Raw genomic sequence first — 15116 nt, forward strand, 5'->3', positions numbered from 1 at the left:
CATTTGACTGCTAATCAGAAGTCTGGTGGTTCAAATCTACCAGCCACTCGGAAGGAAGGTTGGGCAATCTATTTCCATAGTGATATTGCCTCGGAAACCCAAGGAGGGGTCGCTATGAGTCGGATCCGACTCGACGGCTAGTGAGTACGTTTTTTTTAATGCATATTAAAATACTTTTAGAATCTTATTTATTCAGTAAATATCTAATTTAAACCAATTAGTGTACAGACTTGTTTCATGAATTACTCTTTCAAATTAATTAGTATTGAAAACAGGACAATTGTATATATCAGACACACACTGATTTCTTTTTTCTTATCTCTTGCAGGATTTCTGGTTGGTCCTATTTTAGGACCAGATGAGGTACTATTGAAGCATTAATCTGCTTGTATTTGCAGAAAGTTGTTGAGTTTTCAGCTGGGAACCTATATTTTCTGCCAGTTTACTGAACTTATGAAACCATGGTGGAAGGAGAGACAGAGTTACCTGGGCCCAAAAAGTGTGGCCCATATATTTCATCTGTCACTAGCCGGAGTGTGAACTTGATGATTCGAGGAGTAGTGCTGTTCTTGATTGGAGTATTTCTTGCATTAGTATTAAATTTACTTCAGATTCAGAGAAATGTGACCCTCTTTCCACCTGATGTCATTGCAAGCATCTTTTCTTCAGCATGGTGGGTACCACCGTGCTGTGGCACAGCTTCAGGTATGTGTGAGATATTTCTGTAATACTTCCAAGGGATATAGTGTGAATGTTGTCTGAGCTATAAACTTTTTTTTTTTATTAAGAAAAAGCTTTATTGAAGCATAATTTCAATACAAAACAATGGACTTGTTTTAAGTGAACAGTGTGATGAGTCTAGACAAATTCATACAGTCGTGTAACCACCACCACAGTCTAGATATAGAGCATTTCCATCATCCTGCAAATTGTCCTGTGCTCTCTTGCAGTCTATTCTCCATTCCCAGTACCAGGCTACCACTGGTCTGCTTTCTGTAACTTTAGATGATTTTTGACTATTCTTGAATCTGATATAAATGGAATCATAGAGTATGGACTCTTTTGTCTGGCTTCTGTATGAAATTAGGAAACTTTTAAAATTTTATCCTAAAAACAATTTTGAATCCTGTATGCATAGAGCATTCAACCTCTTAATTTTGTCCTTTCTTCAACCCAGTTCATATAAGTCTTATTTGAGGTTATCCTGATGGTGACACCACTGTTTGGTTTTAAAGTTTTGATGTATGTATTAGCATGTTTTTGAAGCAGATAAACACTTGAAAGATAGAATAGTTTTTTTCAGGTTTAAAGTTTCATGTTTTTTTTTTTTTTTTAATTTTTCCTTTTTTCACTTGTATTTTGTTTTTAAATATACCATAGTAATAATAAACATCGGAAAGAAGGTTGGGCAATCTACTTCCGTAGTGATACTGCCTCGGAAACCCAGCGTGGGGTCGCTGTGAGTCAGGTCTGACTCGACCGCACATAACAACAACAACAACAATAATAAACAAGCCGGGGGCAGTGGTGGTTTAGTGGGGGAACTATGGCTTTCTGTGTGGAAGATTCCCAGGCAGTGCACCTCATCCACAACCACCATTTGTCTGTCAGTGTGATACTGATCAGATTTAGGTAGAGTTTCCAAACTAGGAGGGAATAGGAAGAAAGACCTGGTGATCTACTTCTGACAAATTAGCCAGTGAAAATGCCATGAATCACAATGTTCTGATCCTGTGGGGTTACCATGCGTTCAGGCCTAACTCAATGGCAGCTAACAACAAAAAGAATAATAAATACCTACAGAAATCAATAAGGTAGACTTTCTTCGTATAAAAATGTTATTGTCCTATATTACTTTAGATCTATCTTTGGTGGACAGTGTGTAATAGCTAAAGGTGGAGCTATTTCAGAGTGCTTTATAGATGTTGAGGTTCCATAATGGATAGCACTTTAGCTTTTTCTAATGACTGAGGCCAAGAGATTAATAATTTACAATAAGGTTATAGAAGAAAGCCATAATCATGGGACAAATGTTTGATTGAGGGAGAAAATTGCTTTTTTTTTTTTTTTTTTTAAATTTCCATTGGGATTTCTTTTCCCCATGTTATTTAGAAGAATAATGCTTAATTTGAAAATATTTTGATATTTTTCGAGTATCTTCTTAAAATCTGTTACTGATTTATAGAATAATTTTTATAGGACATACTCTGAATGATGTTAATACTTGGATGTTTGTTAAGACTTGTTTTATGACCCATCCTGTAGTTCATTTGGGTTAATATTCCATTTTACTTTAACATTTATCTCATGTTTAAGTATGGTATTTGTTCTGATTACTATTACTGTGTAACAACCCACCAAAAACCTTAGTAACTTAAAATAATATCATAACTTTGTGCCTAAATCTATAATTTGGGCAAAGCTCACTGGGAAAAGTTTATTTTTTTTAATTGCTTTTTTGAACATCCATTTGGTGTCTCAGTCTTAATTATATACATGAATACCTTGCAGTATAACATAGGTGCTTCTTGGCTTACATCTTAGAACTGGAGATCAGAGGGTGAGGAGCTATAAGATATTTTAGAATGACCTTGTGAAACATTCTAAACATTACGTAATCCTGTTGCATAGATAGAAGGGCATTGTTACAGTAAGGCTTCAGTGTGGCTTATACATTGATGTTTCACTGTTAAAATATTTACTGTGTTGTTTTTTTTGGTAAGTCATAGTGTTTAGTACATGAAAGTGAAGATACCAGATTTCTAAAAGTTGCCAAAAATGGAAATCAAATTCTTGCATAATTTCCCCTCCTTTATTTAAGGGAAAATATCAAGGGAAAAAAGAGGCAAACCATGTAAGTAACATAATGTGTGGGAATTATACATGTATGTGTATATGTGTGTTTGTGTATGTATGTTTTTATGTATTTTCAAAGCTTTGTAGGTAATAGTTTGTACCACCTTCATCTAGAAAAACTGGTAATTATCTTTTGATTTTCTGATTGAATTAACATTCTGGGACCGAGCACCTAGGTTTTGGAGTGCCTCCAGAACCACCACTTTCTACCTGTAAACAGAAGGGCCCTCTGGTTATTTCTTGCCTTTCGTTACAGCACAGTTCTAGAAAATTTGCTAGTGGTGGTCTGGAGGGACAACTGGTAAATTTCTTTTGATCTCATTTTCTTAGTTCCATATTTTTAGTTTAATAATGGCTGATGTTAAAAGAATTAACTTCCTCATGTGTGCAATTTATTAGGATTGGCATTAGAAGCTTATTGAGCATTATTGAAGGCCACAAAGGAATCTTTCTCAAGAATTATTAGGATATAAAAGGCAACTGCTATTGGGTGGATAAAATAATTGTAGAATTGCCTCCAGAATCACAAGTAACCAACTTATGTCCATGCCTATGAAAACAGTACCTAATTTTATAAAGAAAAAAAAAATTCCCCTATTTAGCCATGTGGTTGGTTACCCAGTCCTGGAATGCACTGTAAGACTCCCTTGCTTTCTCCTCCCATGTCCAAGTTCCAAGTTTTACATCATTCCTCTGTTTTTTTCTTGGTCCAGGCCAACAGCCATTATGCTTGGAATTTTTGTCTTCTTTTTGTGTCTAATTTTGCCCATCCCCTCATCCTTACCATATGTTGTAAGAACAATCTCCCTTTCTCTGATACAGATCTGATTATTATCATTATTCTCCAGTGTCTTCAGGGTAAAGTCTTCTTTCAATATATCCCTTGTCTACTTTTTTGGCTGCTAACCTAAAGGTTGCAGTTCAAACCCACTAGCTGCTCCATGGAAGAAATATGAGGCAGTCTGCTTCTGTAAAGATTTAGAGCCTTGGAAATCCTCTGGGGTTGCTGAGCGTTACAATTGACTCAATGGCAGTGGGTTTGTCTACTTTTATCTTCCTCAGAGTCTTTTTGGACTCTGAAGCTCCCTTTGTGCTTAGAGTTTCTGGACAATATCAGATGTTTTCAATTGTCCCTGCTTTTCCTTAGGCAACTCCCTTTGATGAGAAATCTCTTTCTATACCATTCCACTTGGTGAACACTCCTGCCTCAAGGATCACCTCTTCTGTGATGTTTTCCTGTCATACCAGCACCCTCCCTTCCATCAACACATGCAAGGAGAAGATGACTAGGTCCCCACTGGGCCCTGTCAGTTTTACCTCTAAGACATTGTTGTGTTCATTTGTGTCTGTGGTCACTTAGGGACTGAGCCTGTCTTACTCTTTCTTCCTTTTAAATCCCTAGCAGCTACCAAGACCTAGACACATTATGGAGTTTAAGTATGTATTGAATGAAAAAATTGCCTTATTCTGTCATAGTTTTCCTAGAAATTAGATCCCACTGAGTGTTTTTTTTTTTTTTCCCCTCCGGCCCCTTTTCCTGAAAAATGTTTAATTTAACTACATTCCTTTTAGCACACACTGCATTAAGCATAACGCCATGAAAAAGTGATGACTTAATACTGATGTTTCACAGACTTCTTTTGTCTTTGCTCTTATAGACTGTAACTAGTCACTGGGAAATAACTTGGAGATATCACAAGAAATGGGATTTTGCATCAGAGAACCATCTGATTAAGCAGGGCTGTCTTTCCATATGATTTTACACAAGCATGATTTTAACAATCTCTCTTGTGAAAATAAGAAAGTGGAGCAAGAGGAAAAGGAGCCCAGACATACTTCTGCTGAGCTCTCAAATGGTAGAAGCTCACGGTGCTGTACATACTGTTATCTAACCCTGCCATGCCTTTATATAAAGGAAAGAAAGAAGACTTTTAATGGGAAGGGATGAACTTCCTTGAATTCTCCCTCTCAGTGAGCAGCCGAAAAACAAGCATACTTAATGGGTTTGATTTTTATTGGAAAATCCTGAGGTTGGCAGCAGGGAAGTTTAAATTCCTTTTTTTGGTTTTTGCTGTCTTTCTTCACTTATCTCTCACTTGCAAGTTTGACATCACAAGCATAAAAATATAGTCAATTTCATTTATTTATATCACAGTATTCTCTATGTGATAACTCTTTACCTAGGGCATCAACTGTTGAGGAATATTGACTTGAATGCATGATCTTAGTTGATTTTATTCAGCAGTAGGCAGAGGGAAGAGAGAAAGAGAGAAAGAGAAATGACAGATGAGCTAGTTAGTTTTATGACCCCTTGAGAAAAAAGAGGTAATACTCATTTAGATAAATTTCAACTGTTAGGCATGCTTGTTGCCAATTTAATTGTCTAGAATTTTGGAGAAATACTGTCAGGTAATCTCACAGGATTTTATAGTAGAGTCTTAAATAGAAATATAATGTGAAACTTAAAAATTTACTATTAAAATTTTAAATAGTTGTTTGAGCTCTAGATTGCTAAAACTTGTGGTTAATCTCTTGGTGGTCTACAAACCATGTATGCTTGGCACATGTCTCTCAAAAGACCACTCTCAGGTTTGTGGACCAGAAAGAACATATGCTATTGCAGCGTCTCTCCTCCAGATGGAAGGGAGAGTCATGCAGTCCCATTCTAATGGTGATTGGTTGGTCTGCTATTTATGATTTTTTTTTTTTTAATATTAATTGATTTCTGTTTTCTCTTGAAGATTGAATGGATTGCTTGTGAGATAAGCTAGCCAGTACCAGACCAGGGAGGGGCTTCTGAGACTCAGGTGCTTTGATTTTGGTACAATAATTTTATGAGGCATCATACATAGTATTTGACATTTTAAACTTACTTTCAACTGATGTGATAGTTTTGTCTTTATTACCAGAGTGTCACCATGTTTATTTTGTTTAGTAATATTAGCAAATCAAAGCTGCCTAGCTATTTCCTGTTAAACTTAATCTATAGAAGTACGTTTTCCCAATAACTTGTTGAAAAGTGTTTTGAAGGAGTCTTAAATGTAGATTTCTGTTTTGTGCTTCCCTGCTTTGATAATATGACATTCAGGGAGGACCACGGTGGCAGTGAGTTAGACCTCAGGACAAAGCATTGGAGGGGCCAAGCTGGTCTACATAATGGGAAAGCCAGAACCTTCAGAACGTTATGCATACGACGACCTTGTTGCACATGGTTATGCTTCTTGCTATTCCTTAGATTTGTGGCATTTAATAGCACGTTCTATGGTTATATAGCTTAAAGAGGCCATTGCTTAACTGGTAAGTGGTATAATGCTTTTCAAATCTCATAGATATTGTAGCAGAAAAGTAGCATGAATCTATCAGTAGTCCAGTCTGCTCAATTATGAATCATACTGTTAAATAGTATTTTGCCTACTATAATTTACAATATTGTTGTGATAGTTTATAATACTTTCTTCAGGGGCATTTCCATACACACATACGCATACATATCTCTCTCTCTCTATATATATAGATATATAGATATATAGATATATAGATATATGTGTTGTTATGTGCCCTTGAGTCGGACCCGACTCATAGCGACCCCTCCTCGGGTTTCCAAGGTGGTATCACTATGGAAGTAGATTGCCCAACTTTTCTTCCAAGGAGTGGCTGGTGGGTTTGAATGGCCAGCCTTGTGGTTAGCAGTCAAGTGCCTTAGGCACTAGGCTATATCTATGTTGTTGTTGTTATGTGCCCTCGAGTTGGACCCAACTCATAGCGACCCCTCTTGGGTTTCCGAGTCTATATCTATATATCTCTCTATATATCTATATCTATAGATATCTATAGGAGCTCTGGTAGCATGGTGGCTAAGGCACTTGACTGCAAACCAGAAGGCTGGCGGTTCAAACCCACCAGCCACTCCTCGGAAGGAAGGTTGAGCAATCCTACTTCCGTAGTGATACTGCCTCGGAAACCCAAGGAGGGGTCGCTATGAGTCAGGGCTGACTCGACGGCACATAACAACAACAACAACAACATAGATATCTATATATGTATGTATGTATGTGTGTATATATGTGTGTGTGTGTGTGTGTGTGTAAAATTCGGAGCTCTGGTAGTGTAGTGCCTAAGGCACTTGACTGCTAGCCACGAGGCTGGCAGTTCAAACCCACCAGCCACTCCTTGGAAGGAAGGTAGGGCAATCTACTTCCATAGTGACACCACCTTATGTTGTTGTTGTTGTTATGTGCCGTCGAGTCAAACCCGACTCATAGCGACCCCTCCTTGGGTTTCCGAGGCAGTATCACTATGGAAGTAGGATTGCCCAACCTTCCTTCCGAGGAGTGGCTGGTGGGTTTGAACTGCCAGCCGTCTGGTTAGCAGGCAAGTGCCTTAGCCACTATGCTACCACCACCTTATACCACCTTGGAAACCCAAGGAGGGGTCGCTATGAATCAGGTCTGACTGGATGGCACATAACAACATATATGTAATTATTTTGGGAGGTAAGTTTTAAAAAAATCAATATATGATGTTAAGTAACTTGAAGAGCTTTTTTAAAAAGAATCTTCAAAATGCATATGTAGTTACTCTTTTTGCTTAAGTATTGTTGCCAGTACAACATTAGAGATGACTTAATTTTTTTTTCTTTTTTTCCATAGCTGTGATTGGGTTATTATACCCCTGCATTGACAGGCATCTTGGAGAGCCACATAAATTTAAAAGGGAGTGGTCCAGTGTAATGCGATGTGTAGCTGTCTTTGTTGGTATAAATCATGCCAGTGCTGTATCCTTTACGCTGTAATGAAATGCATAATAACAAAGCAGCTTCCAACCAAAGGTTAAACAGCCCTTTGCAACTTCCCTGTTCTCAAATTGTAATATGCCCACTTAGTCATAAAAAGAATGTGAATGGTGTTGTTGAAACATCACAGGAGTAGCTATGCAATTAAAGTTTAAAGTACTGTATAACCTTTCATTTAAATCCTTCTTTTTGATATCACTTAGAAACTGTGCACATTTTTAAAATGTATGCATTTGCCTTAAACTAAGATGCTTCATTGCTTCCATACAGTTTTGGGAATTCTAAGATTGAAACAGGTATGTTTTAAAAGTATTTTTTGCCTCTTCATTTGAAAGTTGTCAATAGGTGGTGGCTTCAGGTACTAGGTGTTTGTTTTTGCTTGAGTTTTTAATTTAAAGAAATCATATATACTTTTTTTTTAAAAAAAAAGGCAGGCTGTCATTGTTTGGTTTTAATCAACACCAATAAACCACATAAATGTTCTTAAAGGCATAAAAAGAAATATATAGCTTACACCTTGGTCAAAAAGAACATGATCCCCACCTTCCCTACCAAGGTACATATTTTTAAAGTTTGATTGTTTGAGGATTCTGGTCATTTTATTTAGTTGTTGTTGTTAAAGTAGCCTCTATTTTCTTTCTTCCCTCTGTCTTCTACCTCCAAGGAAGGAAAAAAAAAAAAAAAATTCAGATCTCTAGAACAATAGTTTTGCCCTTAAAGGTTTTTATCCTGTCACCCTCCCTCCCTTTCCCCCACCCCATAACCCTGCCAACTTCCCTTTATAGAAGAGGCTCTGGGAAACTCTAATCATGGCTTCTCTTTTCTAGAAGATGTGGTTTGGAGAGTGGAGGTAACAGGAGTCTTTGGTCTTGGGAAGAGCAGGAAATGTAACTCAGACTGTCAAAGGTTTGCTCTTATAACTGCATTGGGCTGATGGCTGGCACAATTAGCTGGAGAGAGAGGTTGGATCTTGTAGCAAATAGATTCCTGTGTCTTTTACAGGAAAGAGTTGAGATGTTTTGGAGAAGCTAGGGAACAAAAACTACAGAAAGAGGCAGGGTCCTGGATTCTGAAAACATACCTGCCTTCCTGTGCCCCAGCTGTGCTGGTCCTTGGAGATCCATGACTTTGAAAGTCCCTCAATGGCTGTTATTATTTTGGTTTCTCATTTCAGATTTATCTTTTTGTATTAGATAATTTCCTGATGTGTTTATTTTGGTGTTCTATTTGAGATTTACAATTTTATTTGAAAAAAGTAGTGGTTTGGAGGGCTTGAAAAGATAGAATCATAGAATATTGTATCTATGAGAGAATTTAGAAATCTTCTAGTTTAATGTTTTCCTTATAAGGATAATAAGATAATGAAAACTTGCAGTGGTTAGGTAATTAGCTAAGTCACTCATACTGCACAGCTGTGGTAGAGCTGAGCTCAGACCCCGGGGATCTTGATTCGAGTCTAGAAAAAACAACATCTCATTCTCCAACCCCAGGCACCTCAAGTGTGTGAATTCCTTTCTCTCTGATAGAATTAGACCTTTCTATCCCAGACATTCCCACTGTGATTTCTGTTTTTAAATAGAGAAATTTAAGCACGTTTTCTGGGATTTTTAAAACAGCATATTTCTAATTTAAAGTTTTTGCTTTGGTCACTCTTTTCTTTCTTTCTGAATAATATGCTGAAATACATCAATTTTAGCTGTCCTGTCCTTTAGCAAAATCCAAAACTTTTACAAAATTTGGAACATTTGCTTTTACTATTAGTTTACTTAGACTTTAGAAAATCATATAGTACTACTTTTAAGCTTGATTTTTTTTTTTTACCTGTTTCCCCTGGAAACCTGCTTTTTTTTTGACTCTTAATGAGATTAATTAGCAAAGATGCTACCTATTTAATATTAATTTTACTCTTCACAAGAATGTTTGTTAAGTAGGGAAAAATCAGAGCTAATAATGTTTTCTTTAGTGTTTTAGGTATAAGGCAGCTGAGAAAAATAAGAGAAGGCTTTCCATAAAGCATACTCAAAAACTGTAGGTTTTTGATAACTTAAGCCTAACCAAGGAGTGCCCATGAGGGAGTGGCCTACAACAGCCCTCAGGTGCTGAGGAGAAGCAAGCTGGGTGTCCAGGATGCTGGCTGGTGTGGGAGGGGTTGAGAGGGACAAGCCAACAAGGTGTTTAAGGAAAATGGGAAATGGCTTTATATGCATTTTGAGCACTTCTGCTCTCTTGTCTGAGGTTGCAGAAAGGCCAGTTAGTTTGGCAAGATACCTAGTAGCCCCAAGAGAGCTGGTTATAACTGAAGAGTCAAGATGTGGCCTTTGGGACATAGATAATGCCCTTTTAATGACACTTGAAATTAATTCCTTTAGTATAATCCTGTGGCAAAGAAATGAGAAAATTGAATTTGTAAAGCTTCATTTTGCCCAGAGATTTTGGAGTGAAAAAGAGCCATTTATTTGTGAATAGATGCTTAAGTAAATGACGGAAATAAAATATCATTTGAGCAAACGGTCCTATACCAGAAAGTCTCAGGCACCAAAATAGCTTGGCAGGTTGCAAGATAATGTTCACTTCAAGGCTTTATCCTCAACAAATTAAAACTAGAACAGTTGACATAATAGAAAGGGATACTGTGTCCTTGGTACTCTTGTTTCTGAACTGCATTATTATAAAATGTGTCTGTCAGTAAATCATATAGAGAACATGGTACCCTGTTAAATAGCTGTCAACTCTTTTATTTTCAAGTTCCTGTATGATTCTCAAGTAATTCTAAACCTGTTTGAAAAGTAATATTGGTTTCTTTTTTAGCAAGAGTGTGTGCCTTTAGCAATATTTGTGTTCTGAGGCTTCTAGCTACATTTTTAGCAAATAAAGCATTTCTTATATAATGGACCTGATTTTATAATTGGGATTATATAGAGAATGTAGTTTTGTGCAGGGGCTTCAGGTCCATCGGGTCTATAATGAAGTATCGTGTTCTGTGTGTACCTTGAGTAAATACTAGAAACAGTTTTAATCCCACCTAATCTGTCATTTTATATTAAGATACTGAATTAATTCTAGAGTCAGCAGTTAATTCCTTCTCAACATTAGCATCTCGTATTTTAGACATATGATAGGTTGACATTATTTGGCCATAAGTTTTATGATGACTCTTTAACACTGATCTCAGAAAGTGGATTTTGATAACAACATACAGTTGTCTCTCACACTGGCTGCACTCTCCATTGGACTGTGGTGGACATTTGATAGATCTAGAAGTGGTTTTGGCCTTGGAGTAGGAATTGCTTTCTTGGCAACCTTGGTCACTCAACTGCTAGTCTATAATGGTGTTTATCAGTAAGTATTATTTCTTTGGTTGCTTATTTGCAAGCTAAATAAATGATGACTGAAGTCAGAATTGAGATTTTGAAATTGGTTTAGCCACTTTAATCTACGGAGTAACTTATTTTCATTATAATTATCTTCTTAGTACATGTCATTGTACTTGCTTTGCAGGCTGTTAAAAATCTTTCTGTCATTCTAGATATACATCTCCAGATTTTCTCTATGTGCGTTCTTGGTTACCCTGTATTTTTTTTGCTGGAGGCATAACAATGGGGAACATTGGTCGACAACTAGCACTGGTAAGCTGTGTTTATTTAATGCCATTTTGGTTACTGAGTCATATGACAAGTTTTCTCTAAATGACATTACTTCTTTGAGAGCAATTTGTGAAGATACCATTCTTTTATTTCTCTTTGCATTTCCATTGAAATTATTTGGAAGAATTTCATCACTGGTGTATTAAAAGTTGAAGCAGTCACTGGATAGAAAAGTTAAAATGTGTTATGGATATGGTGATATGTTTTATTAACCAAACTGGAATATTAGAGTTTGTATTTCTACTGCATCACAAAGGAACACTGTCAAAAGTGAAATAGGGCATGCTGTGACCAGCATGATGACAGTGGGGAAAGGAAGGACACTGAAACATGCATGTAAGATATAGACAACAGAGGCAAACTATTGCATGCACAATACTGCATTACTGCTAGCATCAAATACCAGGTTATGGATAATTACATAGACAGGTGAGAAGATCAGGTGGGGGTAGGCAAATAGGAATATACGCTAGACCAAGGATAGATTTGGCTGAAGATAATCTTACATATGTACTTCTGCTACAAAATTAGCTACATATATTACAGAAGCAACAGAAGGCAGAGCTGGAGTAACTTCTCAAAGACTACCAAACATCTTGAGAGAGAGAATCACTGGGTCTGTGGGCTTGGGACCATAGTCTCAGGGAACATGATATTCAATTGGCACAACATAGTACATAAAAATCTTGTTCTACAACCTACTTTGGTCAGTTGCAACTGGGATCTTAAAAGCTTTTGAGGAGCCATCTAAGAGGAAATTATTTGTCCCCTCTCATCTGGAGCAAAGAAAATCAAAGGCATCTGGAAACAATTAGTGCAAGGATAAGATGGACAGTGATGACCTCAGACTTCATGACCCTGAGACCAGGAGAACTAGATGATGCTTGGCTACCAATGCCAACTGCTTGGAAAGGGACCAAAACTGGAGATCCTAGATAGAGTGGAAGGAAAAATGTGAAACAAAATTCAAAAAAACAAAAATGACCAGAATTATTGGTAGGATAGAAACTGCTAGAACCCCTGACACTATGGCCCTGGGTTACTCTTTGGACCTAGAAATGGACTCACTTCTATGGATTGGCTCTCAGCCCAATAATAGAAAGACCTACATGCAGAACACCTACCCCAGGGTGATGCACCCACCTACTCTAGGGAGATGCACCCCTTAGGTCAATCAGCTATTAGACACCAGAGGGCCAGCATTCATATTGAGGGAAAGCTGGACAGATAGGAATGCATAGTTAAGAAGGCACAAGGAGGGGGTAGTCACGGGGTAGGGGGAGGACAGTTTTTTATGGTTAGAGATGGTAATTGGGGCTGTGAAATCAAATGTGAGTGAACTATTGAATGTAACTCAAATTTGCTTTGTAAATTTGCACCCAAAGCGCACACACACACAAAAAGAAGCAGCAGTTAACTTCATTAACCATTAAAAAAAAAAATCACTTCTGTCAAGTCGATTCTGATTCATAGCGACCCCTCCTTAGATTTCCAAGGTGATATCTCTGTGGAAGTAGATTGCCCAATCTGCCTTCCGAGGAGTGGCTGGTGAGTTTGAACCATTAGCCTTCTGATTAGCAGTGCCTTAGGCACTACGCCACCGGAGCAAATTAAAGTCCCAATGAGATATTATTACACCCATTGGAATGGCTAAAATAAATAATAATACCAAATGCAAATGAGGTTGCAAAGAAGTTAGATCACTCATACATTCCTGGTGAGAATATAAAATTATACAGTCATTTTTGCAACACTAGACAACAGTTTTGAAATTTCTCAGTAAACTGCACATGCAATTGTCATATGGCCCAGCAATTGCACTTTTGATAATATATCCCAGAGCAGTGAAAATCTATGTTTACAAAGAAAAAAAAAGGGCACAACTAACAATTATGTTGCTATGATAGATATAAATTAGAATTATCCCCAGCAAATCAAGATGTTTGATAATTTTAATTAGGAAGGAAAAGGACATTGTTGATAACCCCAGTGGCAAAGTTCAGGTAGTAGCATTCGGAGTCTACAGAACTTTCCTGAATAAACAGTTTACCATTTTACCCATGGAGCATTGATGGTTCAGTGGTAAAATTCTCATTTTCCATGTGGGAAACCTGCGTCTGATTTTAGCCAATGCACTTCATGCACAGCCACCCATCATCAGTGCAGATTTGTGTGTTGCTATGATGCTGAACACGTTTCAGCAGAGCTTTCATACTAAGACAGACTAGGAAGAAAGGTGTGTCAGTTTACTTCTGAAATCAACTAATGTAAACCCTATGGATCACAGAGTCCAATCCAGTTGTGTAGGGGGTTGCCACAAGTAGCAGCCCAATTTGATGGTATCTGACAACAACCACTACCACCATTTTACCAGCTAGGAGAATTGAGTGTTTACTGTCTTTTGATAATGTAGCCATCCAATTATCCTAAGCCAATTGGTCTCCTTTATTTTTAATTGTGGTTATACATTTTAGTCTACATTAGTATACATTTATACTTCTAGTCTTGACTAGAAGTTTTTGCTATTGTATTATTATTTTTTCATTTATATCTTAAAGTATATTTTAAAAATTACCTGAATTTATTGCATCAATCCTGTCTTGAGGATCATGACCTTTCCTTTACTGATTAGCCTTGCTGAGGACTCAAAGAAACCTGCTTTGCTCCCTTTCTCTTCTTTTCTGTTCATATTCTGGTGTTAATGTAAACCATACTGCTATCATTTGCTTGTCATGTAGAAACCTTGTCTTTCTTCTGCTTTTTGGCTATGCATCTTTCACTTTTAGGATGTCTCTTTTTCCTTTTTCCCTATCACATTTTTCATTTGACCATAATTCATAATTCTCAAATTCATTGAGGACTAAAGTATTTGTAATAATGTATTAATTTTATAGCCTTTTAGGTTATTTGGAAATTGCTATTCAAAAGAAATCTTAATCTGTTAATCTTTTACTTTTTGCAGTATGAATGTAAAGTCATCGCAGAAAAATCTCATCAGGAATGAAGAATGCAAAACTGTATCTTTTTACAGAAAACAAGATGAACAGGGCATGTAAATGATACATATACCAACAAACTTTGGACTATTGTTTTCCCTCTATTGGTATATATATATCAATAATATTCCAGAATTATATATATTACTGCAATCTGTGATTGCTTCATCTGTAAATCAGTTATAAACCTTCATGTATTTGAATTAAATAACTGTAAAATATATATGTACTACATTAAAAACATGTTGATTAATAGATGAGATTTTTTAATTAATTTTTTAAAACATACCAGTATATTGTATTTCACTGTTGATGTGCCAAAATATTCTCTTACTGTCATGCAGAGTATAAGAATGCTTTGAATAATTTATAAATGTAAGGAAATGAAATAACAGAAAGCCAAAAAAAAAAAAAAAAAAACCAGCTGGTATTTTTTCTTTCACTTACTGTTGTGCCTTTTCATTTTTCTATTTACAGTAGTGAGTTATGGGTGCCCTAATATGTGGTTAGCTTTCATTTTATTTTTTTTCAGAGAGTTTTGGGTGTTTTAATATTTGATGAAAATGAACTTCCAGAGAATGTTTTCAAACCTGCATTACTGGAGAGTCCAAAGAATAATTTTCTGTTTAGGCAGATGTTCCTGGAGATATATGTGATAACCAGGAGAGATTATCAGCATTAAATTGTTTTGAGTCTATATTTGGAAGAATTTATAGAGATTATCTAAAATTAAAGGCCATTAGAGAATTTGATTAGAATCCGTACATGTTTTGGAAATACAAAAGGAACTTCTGCAGTGCCATACTGTGTAAAGTGTTGTTAGCTGTC

The 15116-nt window shown here is 36.6% G+C and overlaps 1 protein-coding gene across 1 annotated transcript; it reads left to right on the forward strand.

The window, feature by feature from the left end:
• The first annotated feature begins 461 nt into the window (after positions 1-461).
• INSIG2 (insulin induced gene 2) lies at positions 462-14296 on the forward strand. Its single transcript, XM_007937706.2, has 5 exons — positions 462-705; positions 7506-7630; positions 10821-10987; positions 11175-11274; positions 14255-14296. Exons 1-5 carry the CDS (start codon positions 462-464, stop codon positions 14294-14296), a joined length of 678 nt encoding a protein of 225 aa, XP_007935897.1.
• Positions 14297-15116: the final 820 nt, after the last annotated feature.

Source organism: Orycteropus afer, unplaced genomic scaffold (genome assembly GCF_000298275.1).
Source record: "Orycteropus afer afer isolate SDZICR_OR568_19922 unplaced genomic scaffold, OryAfe1.0 scaffold00004, whole genome shotgun sequence".
NCBI lineage: Eukaryota > Metazoa > Chordata > Mammalia > Tubulidentata > Orycteropodidae > Orycteropus > Orycteropus afer.

Coding starts and splice junctions, on each gene's coding strand:
- INSIG2 (XM_007937706.2), top strand. CDS start 462: ATGGTGGAAGGAGAGACAGAGTTACCTGGGCCCAAAAAGTGTGGCCCA. Junction 7,631..10,820: donor GTATAAATCATGCCAGTGCT/GTATCCTTTACG, acceptor CACTGATCTCAG/AAAGTGGATTTTGATAACAA. Junction 11,275..14,254: donor TTGGTCGACAACTAGCACTG/GTAAGCTGTGTT, acceptor TACTTTTTGCAG/TATGAATGTAAAGTCATCGC.